Below are 19,541 nucleotides of genomic sequence, written 5' to 3'. Positions count from 1 at the left end.
GCGACAACTTCTCCAAGTTTCTAGCCACGACTGAGAGCTTTGACGGCATTACCTCAGACCTCTGGGATCGATTAACCTCGTAACGTTAGGTAGAAAACAGTAGCCAAAGTTAGCTAATGTTAGCTGGTAACATTAGCCTGACAGCAGCATATCCATGAACACCTGGCCAAGAACAAGATGGTAGTCGTTTCAGTCGTGGACCCAGATAACACAAAATAGATATAGTCCCCTCGACCCTAGAACGCTTTCACTGGTTCACCAAGTAACATGAGTAACACCAGGTCTGGAGGCATGCACGTGCACTGGGGGGAGTGGAAGGGACTGGAGCACCTGCTGGAGAGGTGGTGGGGCCTTTTGCATGTCTATACCCTGGGGCCCACTGTCTTACAATCCACCCATGGTTATTGTAAAAATTGTTGTGGTAAAAAGAAAGAGAAATAAAAGTAATCATTAAATGGTTGCTGTTGGATAAAAACCTTCGATATCTTATCTTGAGTAAGTCCTTTAAATATCTACCTAGCAAGCTAGATTTGTGAGGGACAAATAAAAAGGGAACTCAACTGGGATAGTGTCAAAACCACATTAAAAAAAATGAATGTAATTACTTAAAATCCAGCATAACATCCCATAACAAATTATATAACAATCACAAGCTGTCCAACATTTATTAAATCTTTATAACCTTAACATTATTTACCTCAGAGTGCTGTCACTTTACTTTCCATTGTGGTTGCGCCCTCGGAAGTGATGTCACAGCCACAGAATCTCTATTTTTTAATCATGTACTTGCTTATGATGAGCTCAGTATTGATTTTCAGTAATGAAAGTATCTACATGTAAAGATAAAAATGATGACAAAATGACAAGATTCACGATTGTCTCACTTGACCAGTTTTCATCCCAGGTGACAAATTAGACGGAAAACATTTGATATTCAGCATTTTATTTATTTGTTTATCTTTTGATACAGCCAAAGGGGGAGGGGTGGGGCTAAATAATGTTTTTAAACATGTACACATTCACACATATCAAACAGGACTTTATTAAAAAAAAAGTTATATGAAAAGACATGGCATCTGCATGTTATACAATAGGACGTAACACAATAAAACGCCAGATAAATGCGACTGTGAAGGCATCATCATACGTATAATATCACGTACTGATGATGAAGGCGGGGCCAAAGAGGTGGAGTCGTTGGTGCAAACAAAAGACATAATAATAGAAGACATGCCACCACCACCTACACAAATAGCATGCAATGCTTAGTAACTATTGCCATGTTAGTCATTCTGGTGTTATACTGCACCAGGCTCAATGCAAGCACGAGTAACAACTGTTTTCTAATCGTGGAATGAATTTCTGTAGCTGCAAACCAGGCTCAATTCAAGAGTACAATGGGAAACAACAGCGGAGAAAGGCACATCTCCAGGTTCAGAATGAAACCAAATTATTTGAAGCATTTATCAATGAAGTACAGTACAGTAAGATAAGAATAAAATAGTATATAACTGACATGAACAGAGTACAAAAGATGAATAATGGAAAGAATAGTGGTATTTAACATTAGGATCTATCAAGACCAAAGAACTGGGCTCAAACACAAAAAGGTGATATAAAACATACATGACAGTGAGAACACTGAATCTCATGTAACTGTTTTATTAACCTTAATCTTGCCAACAGCTTCGTGAAAGTTGGTCACTATGTTTTAACATCTGTTACCTAAAACTCTAATGCCTCTACTGAGCTATTATCCTGCTGTTAGGACAGGTTATTTTAGCACTGGCACACATATAACCTTAATACTTAAAAAAAAATGGTCCATAAATTATATGTCAAAGCAAGGGATTCCAAGAAAATGTATATCAAAAGCTACTACTATGTTTCTAGATGGTGTCTACGAATACAAAATTGATCATGTGCGGGAGCTTTAGAGTCAAAATGACACTTAAAGGCTTTTTTATTTCACAATGGAACTGTGCAACGATCACATGATAGGTCCTGTTTTCAGCCATGCAGCTGACATTTATAACCACATGGGGGTTTTTTTTGTTTTTTTTTTTAAATGATGAGATCCCCAGAATGGAATCTGTGCTCGTCTGTTTGTTCGTAATTTGTGCATCCCAAAAGCATGCATCTAAAAATACACAGTTAAATCAGCTCTGAGTTACGTTTGAGAAGAAAACAGCTGATTTTTTTTTGTTCTAACCTCGCTCTTATACAGTCTGTATGGTTGAAGAAGAGAGAGCAACGAGACATTATTCAACGCATGCATGTAAATTATCAAATTCACATCACAGAAAACTAAGAGCAACATTCACTGTTTTTATCTTTTTGCAGTCAACGTGTAGCCCTAGATGACTTTAAAATGCTGTCAGAGTAGATCGGCTGATATAAAGCACTTTCTAGGCAGGAAAGCATAATTAACCATGCTTGCAGGCACAAAAACTGCCAAAGTGTTGAAGATATGCTCTACCAACAGCCAACCGGAGTGGTGAAATATGCAGAGTGGTCAAATGGGAGATTGTGGTACTCCTCACCCTGTGGTAACAACCTGTCTCAGTAACATCAGTGTAGTTACAATGCTCATAGGGAAAGAGACCAGACAGTGAAAGTCTTAAGATGGAAATATCTCAGTATATGTTGCTACTTACAATATTGAGGCAAGAGACAAAGAAAGGCAACTTTATATTCATCAGACTGCTCTTTTGACCAAACTGTTCTTGTGCAAGTTCTGCTGGAAATTTAGCGTAAACATAGAGTTGGCACAAAAAAATAAGTTGTAGTACACAAGGAGGGCTGGATGAGAGGTCAGGGAGTTCGGGATCGGGAATAAAAGATAAAGGAAGTTTATTTCAATGCAGTACATTACTTCTGCACTGAAGCGAAGTGAACAAAGACGAGGGGGATACTACACTGAGTCTGCATGCAAACATACCTTTTTCACACAGCACATTCATACTCACACCTGCGCACATATACTGAATAAAGCCCTGTTGCAAAGGCAAAACGGCAGCTGAATGAATCCTGTGCTTTTGGATTTTGGTTCATAGTTAATCTGAGTCGCGCTGCTCCGGCCGATCACTGTGCAGCTTGCCTGGCTCGCTGGGTGTGGCACTTCATACACAGGATCTTACCATCCAAGGGATAGCAGCCATTTTCATCTGCTTCTATGGAGAGAGGGCGAGCACAATCCTACAGGACAATAGATAGATATTTATTAGTGTTTTGTTACTTTTTAGTGTTTATTTAAAGGAACAGTGTGTAAGATTTAAGGGGATCTAGCAGACAGGGTTGCAGATTGCAACCAGCTGAAACTTCTCCTGGTAAGAATTCCTTCAAAGTTCATTGTTCAGGAGGTTTTAACGGGAGCCAAATTATCTGCAGAGGTCTCTTCCTCTCCAAAACAAACTGACCAGGTGATTAAAACCAGTAAAAACACCAAATAAAGTTTCATGTTACAAATCAGTGTTTCTCCTACTCTGTTCCACACATCACAGACAGGCTATAGCCCAGCACCCGCTAATGTGTGCGCACCTTGTTTCTCTAATAACTTAAGATCCAGAGGTTTTTACAGGGAGCTGGATTATCCACAAACTTGTCTTCCTCTCCAAAACAAAAGGATCCAGTGATTTAAAGTGGTAAAAACCCTGAATAAAGCAGTGTCCTGTTACAAAAATCCATCTTTTTCCGACACTTTCATTGCAAAGGGGCTTATAACTGCAGTGGATACAGCAAAAAATATAAATGGGCCCGGTCTAGAGCCTGAGTTTGGTTTGTCCATTCTGGGCTACTATAGAAACCTGGCATTGCAATATGGTGACCTCCATAGACGAGGACCCACTCTCTATGTAGATATGAACTGCTCATTTGAAAGACACCGAAAACACAATGATTCTTATCTGTAAGTGATTGTACACTAAAGAAAACATCCATTTCTACCAATATATCCCTTAAAATCCTACACACAGCACCTTCAATACACCATGTGATGTGGATTTATTTGTTTAAATGTCTTACCTCGCAACGGTAACACTTGAGGTGGAAGTTCTTGTCGAGAGCCACCACTCTGACTGTCTCCTCGCTGCCCGGGGCTGGAATAATGGGCTCATTACAGCTCACACACAGAGGGGAGAAACGCCTGAAATAGAAAGGTTAGGAAAACCTGGCTGTTAGTTGATGGCCTTAAGCAAATTCTCACACATTCAGTTACAGTCAAGAAATACCAAAAAAGCAATGTATTCTAATAAAACCTAATCAGATTTGGTGCTTGTGGACCCTGCAGTAGAGAGGATTAAGTATTACTATTTTATCCACAGTTTAGCATGCTGTGTAAACTTATCAGTCCAAATCAAGTGAAGAAGAAGTGTTGTTCTCTCCTTCTTCCAGCAACACCACTCTTATCAGTAATCCTGATAGGTAGGATGAATGCGTCATGAAAATGGAAAAATCCAAACAGCTAAAACTCATTGTCCTTGAAATACATGTTTGGGCGGCTGATGCTTCAATATGCTGAAAAACTGCACTGCAACCCAATCACTTCTCATAAGAAAAGAGATGCAACATTTCCTTATCCTTGAGGAATTGACTGCCAGTAGCTACCTATGGTAATCCTGGACACAGTAGGGGTTGTTGTTGTCATCAGTGATGAAGGGTGCCCCCTCGAGTGTGCAGGAACAAGTGCTGCAGCGGAAACAGTGGGCGTGGAAACACTGGCCCACCGCCTTCAGCACGCGGTCTGTGATCCTCTCCCCACACCGGGAACACACTGCCAGGGAGTTCTGATGAGGAGCAGAAAGAACATGAGATGGAACTAAGAAACTAGTTAATAACCAGGAGGCACACAGAGATGATATATTCACTGTGTCAACATTGTTCAACACATTCTTTACACATAGGGTATTCTCTGAACACTGCATACTATCAGTGTTTACTCATCAGTATGTAGAATGAAGTGTGCACTGTGTACGTTACAACATAGGAGTTCAAATCTGAAACTGTTGAAATGTGAGTTGTAGCTACACTGACAGTTAAAGAAGTATTTCACTGCTGGAAATATGGTCTTTTCATGAAACTGGGCTGCCTATGTAGTAGAAAGATGCAAATATTTTTTTAAATTAGTGCTACATGAACAGAGAAAACAGAGGAAAAGGGCAGTGGTATTCAGTTTTACTCAAAACTTAGAACTACTACAGTGCACTGTGCATCACCAGACTAATAGACGCTCCGGCTGGTGGGTGACATAATGCCAGGTGCTCATCTGAAAACAATACGGTGGGTTTTTTTTTCAGCCTCTTATTTCACAATACATGAAACAGTATGATGTCCACTTCCTGTTCACAATGTTGTTATGTTTCTGCAGCCATTTTAGGTGAGAAAAAGACAAAACAGGAACAGACTCTTGGTTTATATTTGATCAGCACTGCCTAGTTTTACAGTTTGACCTGAGTTTCATCCAAGTTTTAGAGAGGGAGAGAGACTTCTCTTTTTCTCAATCCGTTTCATACTCTTGGACTGTGGTGGTCGCCATACTAAAATGAGGAAGTAAAATCTATAATTTAAGCAACAGCCCAGCGAAAATTTGCTGGATGATGCAATTTACACCAGGAAATGAGCAGGGAGATCTGGGCAGTGGCAAGATGGAGGGAAGTTTATCACAGATCATTTACACATACTCCTGTGGTGGAGACAGCTGTTCTGATACAAAGTTGAATGCAAAATTTTAAAGTATTCCTTTAAAATGATAAGACACTGAGGTGAGAGCTTTTGGTGTTTTGGTATGATCATGCAGTGTCCATTAGCTCGGTGTGTATCCTCACCATATAGCAGTCCTCACACTGAGGCGCTCCATCCCTATCATAGAACTGCATGCCCTGCAGGGGGCGATGACAGCTCATGCAACAGAAGCAGTTGGAGTGGAAGAGTTTATCCATGGCCCTCACTGCTGGCTGAGTGCGGGACAGAGCCTCGCCACACTTCCCACAGACCTCTAAAATGGGAGGAGAGAACAAGGAAGATATACAAACAGGATTATCCACAAATAAATCCATCTTCTTACTCAACTTTGTTTGTGTCAACGAGTGTCATCCCCTAATTAATGAGTATTGTATTGAACAAAATGAGTTCCACACATGATAAACCTTTAAACTTTTTTTTTGCAACATTAAGTTTCAGAAAATAAAAACACCTTTTCTTTAGAGTATAATCACTTGAAAATAAGAATCGTTTCAGGTCCTATTCCACAGAATCCGCCATGGTGCACTGCTATGTTTCTACAGTAGCCCAGAACAGACAAACCAAATGCTGACTTTCGATAGGGCCATTCACGTTTTTATGTCAGCCACCATAATTACCAGGCCGAACAGCGTCGGAAAAACACTGATTTGTAATGTGAAGCTACTTTATTCAGTGTTTTCACTTGTTTCAATCACCAGGTCTGTTTGTTTTGGAGAGGAAGAGAGCTCTGTGGATAATCTGGCTCATGGTAAAAACCTCGTGAACAGTTCTTGCTCGGCACATGAGAGAAGTTTCAGCTGGTTGCACTGAGAAATTCTCACCGCTAGATGCCATTAATTCCTACACACTGCGTATTTAAAATGCTTCACACATCATATACCAATGACTCACTGTGATGAATTTCAATGTTAGTTTCACCATTATTTTACAGCTACCCCTCTGTTTATGCATGTGTGTATGTACCTGTAGGAGGGGAGGTGATGACAGGTGCGTGTGTGTCCATGTCTTTAATGAAGTCCTTGGTCATTCTTTCCAGCTCTTCCACTTCCCTCATATTCAGAGGAACGCCTCCACCTGGGATAGGAATGGGGCCAGGGGGAGAGGGCTGCATGCACATGTAAACACACAAAGCCATTAGCACATATGTATACATTATTTACAAAGCTTCATACAACAGACCGTAGAGAGCATTTTGTTATTTACGACTGAATGGTTTACCTCTGAAAACACGGCTAGTGTTGGTCCAGAGATGCATAGATCTGATCTGATGACTATGAACTAAATTATTTGTACTTCCTGTGTCTCCTTACTGAACTAGATGCAATGCTAAGAGTTACTCTGAAGTAAAATATTCTGGAACATACCGTTGATGAAGGGGGACTTTTCATTGGTTGGTTAAAAGATGAGGGGGGAGATGTCATCATCTTGGTTTGAGGAGGAGGCACAGCAGCAGGAGGGTTTTGGTTTGCATTCATCTGACTAGCAAAGGGAGAACTCCTAATGTGATTAGAGGCCGGGGCAGCCGCCATATTGTTAGGTGGAGGAGGAGCTGCAGGAGGAGCTGCGGGAGGCGGAGGGAAGGTGGCAGAGGGAGGGGAAGGTTTTGGTGCAGCGATTGGGGTGGTGTTCTGGTTCAGGTTCTGGTTCAGTTTTTGTGCTAGAGACGACGACGATGTTGTTGGTCTCCCTCCGAAACCGGACTTGGGGGCCACAGCCGGGGCCTTATTAAACGGCTGAGCAGCAGAGTTTGGTGCAGCGTTGTGATTGGCTTGTCGGTTCGTTCTGGCTTTTAGTTCTTCTGCCCAGGGCGCCGGTGGCGGGCGGTCTCCCATCTCAGGGGGTGGGAGGAAGGAGAGAGCCGGTTTAGGAGCAGTTGGGGGAGGAGCTGAAGGCTTGGGTGCTGGTGCTGAAGAATACTGGCTCGGTAACTGTGGATAAAACGACGACATCAACAATAAAATCATCTCTTTACAGATTCTTTTACTTCATAACAAAGCACGCAGAAAAAGACATTCAGTGTAAGGTTAATCTATACATGCATTAAGCTTGTCCTGCAACATAAAACTTCTATTTACTATAAACAATGATTCAACGGAGGAAGTTCATTTCTAGTGTATAACCTTGGAAACTGAAATGCTGCGAGCAGACACTTTTATTATATCGAATGAGGTACTTTGATTAAAGTAAACATTGGAAGCGTTCCACAGTTTGAGCTTATCAGAAGTGCTTCATCTTTCTGACATTTATTTTGCAGTTTTGAGCCAACATTATTCTGCCATGATCCAGCACCTCCCAGTTGGATAAAAACACTCTCCATTTATGGCCCTCTCACTGGGTTTCTGGCAGCACACTCTGGCTTCATCACTCTCTCATGCTCTCCACTCAATTCTGTGTGCATCACTCCCTCTCTCCCTCTCTCTCTCCCTGCAAGTGTCGCCTCTCTCAGTGTGAATCACCCGCTACCTCACTTTTTGTCTTCTCTTTCAGTCTGGTGTGCTGTATGCGCAGTTCACGAATCACTGAGCTTTCACCCTGAACAGATGAAGTGAGACTAGTGAAACCGACCTGGCATCTCTTCAAACTATTTCCACTGACTTACCTACCTTTCTTTTTGTCTTTTCTTCCCTGTGTCTGACTCATTCTCATTTTCTACAGTGAAGCTCCTGTGAGTCAAAGTCTGCTGTCATTTCCCCTCTCATCTGCTCTTCAATCTTTCTGTAACCTTCTGTCTTATGTTTGTTACAGTGTGTTTTCCACCCCTCCATGCTTTGTACCTTAGGGTTGAAAGGTCCCCTGGTCTCCATCTCAGACAGCAAGTCAGTTAGAGAGTCAAGCTGTTGGTCGAAGCTAGTCTGCTTCTCCACCAGCCTCTGGGAGAGGAAGACAGAAGGGGAAACAGTCACAACAAGTATTTATTTATTCAGACAAATAAAGTGATCACAATGAAGCAAAGGACGATGAGGTCAGGACGAGCCGAGAATGCAAAGACAGATGATGGTGAAAAATCATTAGTTATATTTACATATCCACTGAAAGAATGAATGATAAACAAACACACTTAATGAAGTGATTAACGACAACAATGAATAAATGAATACTATTTTAATTTCATTTCCCTAGTTGGATGAAAGAGAATTCTAACTGTTCAATTATTACATTTTTGGATTCAGTGAATTGTTTGCAGAGAATCATTGCTGGTTTAAACATGAGATATACTTCTATTTTCATCCTGTCAAAGACTTTTTATACATATATATTTCTTTTAACAGCGGCCAACAACATCTAATTCCATACATTGGTGCTTTTATAGCCTGACAAACCAGCTGCAATTAAAGCAGTCTAACAATAAACAGCTCTACAATTAGCCTTTCATGCCATGTCTAAAAACTATTTCAGTTGCATAAATGGGCAATAATCCTCTTAGACGCATGAAACTGGGTGACTTAGCCCAGACAAATGCTAATATAATTTGTGGGAAAATCTCAAAAGACAGTATTTCCTGCCAATACTCCATGGACTCACTGTGGTTCCACAACAATGTCCTCCAGTGTCCTGCCTGATGATCAAATTATGCTAAAATGCAATTACATGCAGCAAAAAGAGGAAACATGCAGACAGGCGAAGCAACTTCAGCCTAATTTGGTGAAGATACCATCATGACTCACCTGTGGGTTTCCTGCAGCACTGGGAATACTGGTACCGGAGGCAGGGAGAGGTGGAGGGGGTGGGGGAGGAGGGGGAGACGGGCAGGGAGGCGGACAAGCGCTGTCCTCGGGGGGAGCTGGGAGGGGCAGGTCATCTGCAACTGGAGGTGGAGCAGGGAAGGCGGGAGGGGGGGCGTCAGAGGCGGAGGGTGTGGTTTGGCATTCGGGGGGAGGGGCTGGCAAATCATCATCCAGTGGAGGAGGAGGAGGGGGTGGGAAGTCTGGTAGAAATGAGGAGGGTTGATTGGTTAAAAGCTGTTTCTTAAACTCAGTTTGCACTAATCATCCAGTTTTCACTGTCAATCATTTGTCATATGTAGTGAGTGCTTTGACATCATATGTTTACAGCAATAAAAAACAAACAGGACAACATAAATAAAGAGCAAAGCTATGGGGAGGATTTGGCCAGTTTGGGAGGTCTTTGACTTTTAGCTGTACAACTGCTTAACTCTACATGTCTACTGAGAATGAAAAAGCCTGTTTTACTCTGCCCGTTCAAGGTGGAAATGTCGTGCCATTATTCCGCCTCGCCATTTTCGCAGAAAGGAGGGACAGCTGTCTTGCTTTTAAGTCAACAGCGGAAGTGGTATCAGCACAAAATCAACATCTGTGCAAAATGGACAGCTGGCAGGACGGGACCGTGGACGGGATGTGTGTGACGTTTTGGTGATGTGCTATGTGCGAGACCCAGTGCCAGGAGATTTTTAAAACAAAAAACAAACAGCTGATAGCAGTTAGTAGCTAACTTTAAGTCGAATAACAGCAGCCGAAAATGTCTGCAACTTGGGGCTCACAATTAGGTCAAAGAGCTCCTTACCCTCCAGACAGAGTACGAAATCAGCCGCCACATAACTAAGACGGTAAATGATTGTTATTGCCATGTTATTGTTTAGAAAGCGCTACTGATGCATACGTTACATGCCACACTAGAGGCTGACACTGTGTAACGCATTAAGCTCATCAGTCCTCTTTTGCTTCCGCAATGCCAGCATGCTATCTAAAACCACACACTGGGGAACCATTATGCTGCTGGTTCTGTGTAAAAAAAAAACCAACAAATTCAGCGCAGTGAAGGAACTATATTGCAGCTCTGTCATGTGATCTCTGTGTAAAAAGGGCTAAAGGGTACAGCCCAGTCCTGCCACTATCTTGACGTATGTTTTCCTTTGTTAAATTCTTGTAAACAAAGAAAATGTCTGTTTAGTTTCAGTGTTTCTTACCAAACCACTGTGTGTATCCTTCAGGTCTCACAAATATGTTGAATGCATTTCCTCATTGATAAAATATTTGGAAATTACATTTTTAAAACATTTGAAACCTGCACTGTTGACATCTATTCTTACTTGCTGGCAGTCTTCACAGTCAGGTGCATTGTTACGCTTCTTTGCACGTACATGCCATCAAGCGTCGTCCTGAACAGTGTGAAACCGGCAGCTGGAATGTGAGTGGCGTCACCTACATACTGTGAAGTGTCATGTATGTGCGCAATACAAACAAAACAGAGGCCCACTTGTAAAACATTACTCTCTAACACTTATAATGATCATAAACTCCACAGAGAGGCTTTAACTTGGTGAGGGTGTCTGACTTTGTGCATGATTTAGATCAGCTCAGACATCTTTAAATTCGCACTAGAGGTATAATTATGCACAACTCTAAAAGTAAAATCCCCCCCAAAAGCAAAAGGTATGAGACTCTGTAACTATCAACATTTGACTGTAATATCTCAAAGGCAGGAATTACAGCACAGTGACGTTATGTCTTGTCGGCAACTTATTAAAACAACAGCACTGTACAGCTGATGTTTTCTGCGCTCATTAGTGGAGCTCTGCATGCTGTAGCATAAAAAGCAGCAGGGGGTGGGACAGGGTACAGCGGACTGACTGAGTGGATTCAACTTAAGATTGTCACAGAAATGGTTCACAAAATAGCATAAATAATGCATATACCATCACAGAGCGAAGGCGGCGGTGGGGGCAGGTCGCCCACTCGGCCAATCACAGCTGTGCCTACTGGTGTCGGTGATGGAGCCGAGGGAGGCGTTATACTTTTTGGCCGCGGTGGTGCCACAGAGGCAAACTTCTTTGGCTGGTTGTAGAAGGACGGGGTGGTGACTTTGAAGTTCAGAGAGGATGTCACCATGAATGGCTTGCTGCTGCTGGAGTCCTCCATTTTGTGTATTTATCTGAGGATGAACACAAGAAACGTTATGAACATCAGTTGGACACCGTACAGGAAAATATTAATACTTATATGAGAGGCTGTTTTTCTGAAATGGTATAATACAGGTTGCAGTGAGGTTCAAATAGCACCAGACTCAGGGGTCTTACTCTCTCACCCCACATGATGAAACCAACATTAATCAGCTGACTAAAGTCAAAGGGCTCGCATTCCTTGGCAGTGTAAGCATGTCGGGTCTTTTGCAGGAGGATTAGTGGTGATGACACATCAACAAAACATTTGGCCCAACACAATTCCAAATTACAAAGTAATTGCAACCAGATTTTTGGTATGCAATGCCTTTACACTGAACAAGCGACAAAATTAACTACACCAAGAGTTTTAGAGTTGTGTTGACGGACAGTTATCCGTCACTACACAGCGAACAGGAAACAGAGGGAAAAAAGGTGAGACAGCTGCAGGAACTACTAAAAAAAAAATAATATGAAGGTAATGAATCTTTGGAGGAACATTTTTTTTTTGCTTTGTTAGGTTTCCAACTTTAAAATTGGCAGTTGCTTCCTAACATTGCAGTTTTGATTGATTCAATCTGTGCATATTGTTTCTCATTTCCTGTTGGTACAAAACTTTAACTTCTTTTATACCAACTGCCAAAACAGTACGCTATGCAGATTGGTACCTATTGTATACTTTATAACTGAGACACAGCTGTCTCGACCCCTAAAGTCTTAGCAAAACTAATTAAAATAGAGGTTTGTTGTGGCTTGCAGTGTCTCTTAAAATGTAGTTTGGACTGTGACTATTTCTAGATTTAGTGAAATTGCAGTAAAAAAAACAAAAAAAACACCACGAGGCATTCTGCAAATCCAGTGTTAGTCTTTAAACACAAAAGCTTTGGCAAATAGTCTACAGTGGAATGGGAGAAAAGTGTGTGAACATTTCCTCGGGCCATGTATACCGAGCAGACAAAGTGGCACTCCCAGATGCCAGACACAATTTACAATGTATAACACATGGCTGTCTACTGTGACATAAAACAAGACGAGAGCAAGTTTTGTAAGAGGGAGACCAGGGGACGATAGCAACTATCATAACATTTTCATGTGAGGTGCGTCAAAAAGAGAGAGAGCTCAAATATTTACCTCACACATGGTGGTGGTTAAACAAATGTTGATGTTACTTCAGTGTCTCTACTGAGATTCTTCGCAAAGTCTGAACACATTTCCCCTGAAGACCGGCGGCCCCCAAATATGAACTTTAGTCAAAAGCGCGGTTGTTCTTTCTGACCTCCTCCACCAACACACACAATCACACACTGACGCACACATCTGCACACACACTGGCTGTCTTAGCTTACACTATGACACTGCTTAAGACTTTGGACTATTTATGCAGTCTTCAATAGGTTGTAAAAGATAAATGTCACGCAGCCACAACACACAACCTGTTAGAGAATGAGTAGGTGGAAAGAATTAGACAAATTGGAGTTAACATTTTCCACTGAACATCCAGTATGCAATTATCTCTTTGTTGTGTGGCATTTATCCTCACATCCTAATGAAGGTTGCATAGCATAGATGCCTCCATAAATGTCACAGATATGGAAAAGAAGAGTGTGGGATTGTTTTCTCAGTCATCTATAATTCAAAAGTACTTCAGTAAATGTCCATTCATTGTTTTGTCTACTCTACTAAGACTACACTAATCATTTCCAAAAGAAAAGTATGCACAAGTCAAACTGAAAAACAGGTTAAGGTTGTATCAGTGCGTCTTGATATACCTCTCCTGAGTTAGCTTTAGTATTTCTCTCACAGGCTAGGGGTTGATGTGCATGGGTTTTCCTTGAAAACGGAAATAAACATCCTGGTATGTTAATAAGTATGCCGCCATGGTTTCTTCTCAACATTTCAGAAATATTATCCCCAAAATATCAAATACTTAAATAACTGTGACTAAAGAGTTTACTGGACCCTAAAAAGCCTTAAAAGGCATTGAATTCAATAATCTAAAAATAAGGTTTGAATTGGTATTAAAATGTCTTAAATCAATCTTTCAAAAGACTTAAAAATGTTAAGACATTGGCATCAGAAAATCTCAAAATAACATCCATTTTCTTTCATAATTAACTGAATGCTTCTTGGATTAACATCACACAAATCTGGATAGTGGAACCAAAAACACTACTATTTTGTTTCCTGCCAAGATGCTCAGATTGGAGGATCCACTATCTGCTGGCTGTCGCTGCACCCTGGACGACATGGGGAAGTACAAATTTAATGAGTACTGGCTATTTAACCAAGATTTTGTTGCATAGCTAATTCAGTACAAGGCAAGAAGGCTTGGTGTATTTTTTGCAAAAAGCTTTTCAAACTCTGCATGATGGGAATCAAGGCAGTGGAATCCCACATGCAGAATGAAAAACAAATTTGCCAAGAAAACTTGCTAAAAAAGGTCAGGTATTTCCCAGTTCTGTTCTGCCACCATCTCCACCTCCAAAAAAGTCATGTTTTATGTTACAATAAACATTTCATGCAAAAATTTCCCTCAACATAACTGATGTCAGTTCATGTTTTTCTTTAGTTTTGGTTATTGTAAAATTGTCTTAAATTCCATTCCAAATGGCATTGAAAAAGTCTTTAAGAGTCTTACATCTAACCCTGGACCAACTGTCTTTTCTTCCTTTCTTAAATTAGTGATTTTAAACTGGCTCCTTTTAATTTAACTTACTGTATTTTTGCCTTTGAAGTTGCAACACATATTTCCTGACACACATAATACTGTTAAGCAAACCTCTCCAAAAGCCACAAAACACTTTGTTTACACTGTGGGTTAAAATGTAGCTACATCAGTTGTTTACCATTTAGATATAATTGAGTCTGCATTTGGGAAAACAACCTACCCCAGGAAGAGATCAAGCCTGACATAGCCTTGAAAACCATTATGCAGACTGGGCCTAGCTGACAGTAAAGGCTAAACTAACCAGGAAAGAGCTGAAGTGTTTCATCCTCATTCCACTTTGTTGGGACACACAGGCAACGCTTCAAGTTCTGACAAGACAAAAACCCCTCAGAGCTCATGAAAGTATCTCTGGTGCTCGTGATATAATCACAAGTTTCTCTGCAGAGAAAGTAGCAAGGCATTTTCTCTTCTGCTTTTTGAGTCAGCTTCCTTAAAATCAATATTTATAGATGCTGAACACTTTTAACCATATATGTCCTTTGGGCATGTGGAGGTGTCGACTCTTCCACTGTGTCATTCAATAGTCTAGACTTCCCATTATGAATCACTGATGTATTAAACCTGGGTACACAACACTTTAACTATACAGGGACATAATTCATTTGTTGGAATACTAATTTGTTGTGTATATGCATTTTTATCAGATCGCTCTATATGTGTATGTACAGTCTTTATGTATCAGATTGTATGTATTATCATGTAAATAGGTCATAAGTTTTAAACTAACACAAGTTCAGACCAATAGCTTTCTGCTCTGACTAGACAAAAATTTGATTTGAAGTATAATTCCTTCTGATGCATCTCACTACAACAGCATTAGTGATTGATCATAGGGTTCAGATTAGCTATGCCACCAGGAAACACAATTAGTTTTGACCATTTATCTAACAAAAAACATTACAACAATCAGTGAAAGTATCTCCAGGCATGAGATTTACTCTCAAATGTCAGTGTCCTTTCAGTACAGTTACAATCTTAGCTCCACTTCACTATCTCATGTAGTCTAAATAATTCAGAAAACTGCTGCATGAATCAATAGGGGAGATGGTGAGGCTCTAATGGAGATGCAAAGTGTTCTGGTTGCCAACTTTCTACAGGCACACAGGGAAATTTTGCAGAGCAGTTTGCACCAATGGAAAAATAAAATAACAAAAGGAGAGTGCAAGAGAGAGAAAGGACAGATGTTTTTTCAGTCTTTTGAAAAACAGCTGGCATCTTATTAACATGATATCAATGCTTACTTCAAGTTGATCAGAGTGGTCACTTAATGCAAAACCAGATTGACTGGTTACAGTGAAGATAAAGCTCTTGGCTTTAAATAAGGCTGAAGTGCTCTAAACAGGGCACTTGGATTTATAATGGCTTTCTAAAAGGAGTGCTTGACAAGAAGGGTGGGTATAAACTGTGATTTAGTCTTTTCATTACAGCACTTTAGCTACCTTGTCTCTATACGAGACAATACGCAATAGTCCCCTCAATTATTCAACAGTGATAATAACTTGTGGTCAGGTTCCATCTGCTCCTTGATTCGATCCTGAGGGATTTAATACGATGACATCAGCTCCACGCAGAGCTCCAGACATCCTACTCCAAATCTATCTTGAAACCTGATGCTTGAGATGAGAGAGACCCTCAACTGAGGAACATATTTGGCACTACAACTCAATGACATCACCTCTTTTTTTTGCTTCTTTCCAAACAGCCTCTCTTTCTATATATCTTTGCTGCTTTGTTGAAGGATGGAGTGCTTGTCATAAGCTCTGGCTCGCTCTCACAATCTGATGTACAGACGTGTGTTCTGAGGCAGACCACAACCATATTTATCTCGTTTATTGTTGTACTCTCTTCAACTTCTCATTCATCTCTCGCTCACTAACAACTGAATGACATCACTTGAAGCTGCATTTAATCATTTCTATGTTACAGCTGTGATGGAGGATGGCATTACGGAGCATTTAGATAGGGCCCCTGCATAAATCACACGCTGTCCTCTGCAGCTTTTGAACTTTGTGCAACCTCCACGTGGCCGGACAGCTTTTATAGGCTACAAAAATGGTACTCAATGCTGGTTTGGGTACTGCAGCACAGTTGGTTTTCATTCCACCTTATCAGGGACTGATTTACACATGCGACAGAGGGTAAATGTAATCAACCTTGAAGAATATGAAAAACAGCATGGTATTGGCACTAAACATGGTTGGAGAATCACTGCCTTACAGAACAGAGAGACCTCTTCAGGACTTGAGAGGCCCTTGAGACTCAACATTATAAGTCCCATAGGGACTATGAAAAAGCACAAATAAACAAAAATAAAACTGCACCTTTTGTAGCACACTTGTTGTTATCACTGTGTTTTGTCTTAGTGTTAATGAGTTTCACATGAACACCTTCTTTCTGAAGGCGACAGACTATATGATGCAGTAGCTGTTACGGGGGAGTTTACCACACTTTTCCATGGCAAACTGTTTAACTCAGCAGTGGTTCATTACTTTGAGGTTAAAGAGGAACTACATTTGGTTTATAAACTGTGCTGCTACCTTTTAAATGGTCATATATGGAGGTGTTGCAGCATGGTGCATAGATGAACTTCTTTTTGAGTACCAATGTGCTCACATATATTCTGTAAAAACATTTTTGCTGTGGTTTTTCTACCAAAATTGATGTTCTTTTAACAACACAGATAGAGGTAAAGGTCCCACATTAGTATCAAGCTCATAACTGCTTGTCAGTACACATAATAAATACAATAAAGCAATCAAACACAAACACAAAGATAATTCCACATTTATAAAGGCAGTTACCCTAACAGTTACAGGAACCTAAATTCCTGAGAGTAACTAACTTTTTCCGCGTCTGGTTGGTCATTGTATCAGTGACTAGTGTGTTGTTGATGAAACTCTCTATTGTTCGCATGTTAATAGCACACCCAGTTTCTGGGAAAGCGTGTCTAGGCCGGGGGTCACTAATGCGGGGACAAACAACCCTTTTGAGTCCAATCTTACAGGTCACTGGACATGCATTGAGCACCAGTGCTGTGCTCCCTCTCAGACTACAGTTAGATGGCTGATTGAGCAGGCAACATTTCAAAACTGGTAATAACATCAGGCGATGGGCTCTGTGTCAAGCTCTCACCCGCACCACCTTATCCGCTTCCACAGATATTACAGTAGAGGGATTTAGGCTAAAGAAGAGTCACAAGATGGGTGGGAGACAAAATCAAAAGAGCTTCACATGCAGGGATTTAGCGCAAAGGGATGCCCTAAAATAGCCTGCCTGTCTTGCCTCACGGAGGCTGCAATTAAAGACGATTCCTCATCACCCCAGTCATCAAGGGTAGCATGCACTCATTCATAGATCATCTCCATTCACTGATTTCCATTTGCCTCAACAATTTACTGAGGCGTTACTGACCATAATCTGAGTCTTTTCAAACAGAAGCACCACACAAACCTCAGGCCAACCCAAGCTGGAGTCTTCTAGCTTTTAGTTATTCTTAAACACAGTTTACTATGGCCTTGGGCTGAGGCTTCCCTCCTATCTGGCTGATGAAAAGGCAAATCAGAGAGGCAAGGCACAGCTGTATGGCTAACACTGATAATGACAGGATTTTTATATTCACTAAAGCTGTGTAAGTGCTGTGCTAACATGGCCATGATCCCTCTGTATTCTCCCAACATGCCTTATTAGTGCACTGAGCTGTGGCAGAACTGGTCGCATCCTTTCATTCATGACATGAGACACAATTAGGTTATGAATATAGGCCATTCAGTGATAAAGGCCTCCTCAATATGGGCACAACAGAGCAGTAATCATGTACCACCTAATCACTTGGCTATATCAATAATAAGTTACACATACTGCACCATGGTGCTCCACCCACCTCGGCACCCCACTGATTAGATAGCGTTAGCCAACTGTTAGCCTTTGACAGCTGACATCAATGGGGGAGCGGTCACTAACACAGCAAATGGAGACAGACAGCTAGGTTAATAAATAATAATTAATAATTCACTATCTAGCAATGTACAGAGTGCGAAAAAAATGAAGGTTGCTAGCTAGACGTTGGCTAATTTAGCTAGGTGGCTAAGAGTGAAAATCAGTTCTACGTTGATGTTAACATTCCAGCAGTAACCGTTGGACGCTCGTGACGTTAGAAACGTTAGCGTGTCTCAGTCGGGTTGATTCAGGTAACGCTCATATGATTTACCGTCATTTCTTCGACACACATTAACACAGAAATTAAACCCTCTGACGATTTAATGGCATCTGACACTCACCCGCGACTCTGACCAGCCACCTTGTGTGATAAACATGAACGTAAGCTCTGTGGCTTATCATCAATCACATCAACGGTAAGGTTAGCTAGCTTCACTCGCGCACACCCCTAACCTACCTCTCCTAACGTTACAACCCTTGGGTCAGTTTGTATCGGTGGGTAACACCGCCCCATTTTTTCTCCTTACCTCATATGGCAAAGCAGGCGGCTTCTCTTAACTGTGCTGTCATCAAGTTTAATATTCCTGCTACTCTCTGTAGTGCATAAAAGCTTCCAGCTGCGTTGCTAGCTTGCTAGCTTTGTCAACTTTTTGGCTGGACTTCCTGTTGCAGCTTCCGCATAGCCCATTCCTTATCGTCGGTGTCCATCAGCTGGTGTAGCAACCTACTGTACGTTGCTCACTATACAGCCAGGGAAACAACAGACCACCACCCACCCAGAGGTATCTTTCAGTTAAACCCTGCAGTAGTTTTAAAATGACATATAAAACACAGCTTTATGACAGATCCATAGAAGTTGTCACGTCGCAATGATGCCATTCCCTGAGGTGTTAACAGCAACCCTCATTGAGTTTCTGTAAATCTGTGCTATCATTGAAACCTGACAATAAACTTTACCTTATTAGGTAACCTGGGGCAGTCTGACCCCCCAAAAAGTGAGACATGCCATCTCCTCCTGTTATCTTGATTCACAGCAAATACAGTTACTCACCCTGTTAATACAACTGCAGTGTGTGTCTCCTTTTCTCCTTGTTTGCTTCCCCTCTTTCTTTTGTTCTTCTTTTACTCTTGGTCCAGGCTGAGTAACAGTTGACTGTAATGGTAACTTCTGTTCCCCTCTCCAGCTATTAGACCCTCCCCCTGTGCTTTTCAGCCTGGAAAAGGAATGACACCATCCTTCCA

General features: G+C 41.3%; 1 protein-coding gene across 3 annotated transcripts; it reads right to left on the bottom strand.

Moving 5' to 3' along the window:
- Positions 1 to 2,519: 2,519 nt before the first annotated feature.
- zyx (zyxin) lies at positions 2,520 to 19,488 on the bottom strand. Of its 3 annotated transcripts, none has more exons than XM_033641156.2 (10): positions 19,351 to 19,488; positions 11,393 to 11,628; positions 9,405 to 9,664; positions 8,514 to 8,609; positions 7,104 to 7,667; positions 6,703 to 6,844; positions 5,823 to 5,992; positions 4,606 to 4,784; positions 4,024 to 4,144; positions 2,520 to 3,198 (listed from the first exon to the last, which is right to left on the bottom strand). In XM_033641156.2, exons 2-10 carry the CDS (start codon positions 11,613 to 11,615, stop codon positions 3,085 to 3,087), a joined length of 1,869 nt encoding a protein of 622 aa, XP_033497047.2. In that variant the 5' UTR covers positions 11,616 to 11,628; positions 19,351 to 19,488; the 3' UTR covers positions 2,520 to 3,084. The 3 variants fall into 3 exon arrangements, with proteins under 3 accessions (XP_033497047.2, XP_078027767.1, XP_033497049.2); XM_078171641.1 differs by lacking the exon at positions 19,351 to 19,488 and adding an exon at positions 18,827 to 18,986; XM_033641158.2 differs by lacking the exon at positions 19,351 to 19,488 and adding an exon at positions 18,641 to 18,753.
- Positions 19,489 to 19,541: the final 53 nt, after the last annotated feature.

This window comes from Epinephelus lanceolatus, chromosome 10 (genome assembly GCF_041903045.1).
Source record: "Epinephelus lanceolatus isolate andai-2023 chromosome 10, ASM4190304v1, whole genome shotgun sequence".
NCBI classification, from domain to species: Eukaryota; Metazoa; Chordata; class Actinopteri; order Perciformes; family Serranidae; genus Epinephelus; species Epinephelus lanceolatus.
This window is presented reverse-complemented; position numbering and strand designations above follow the sequence as displayed.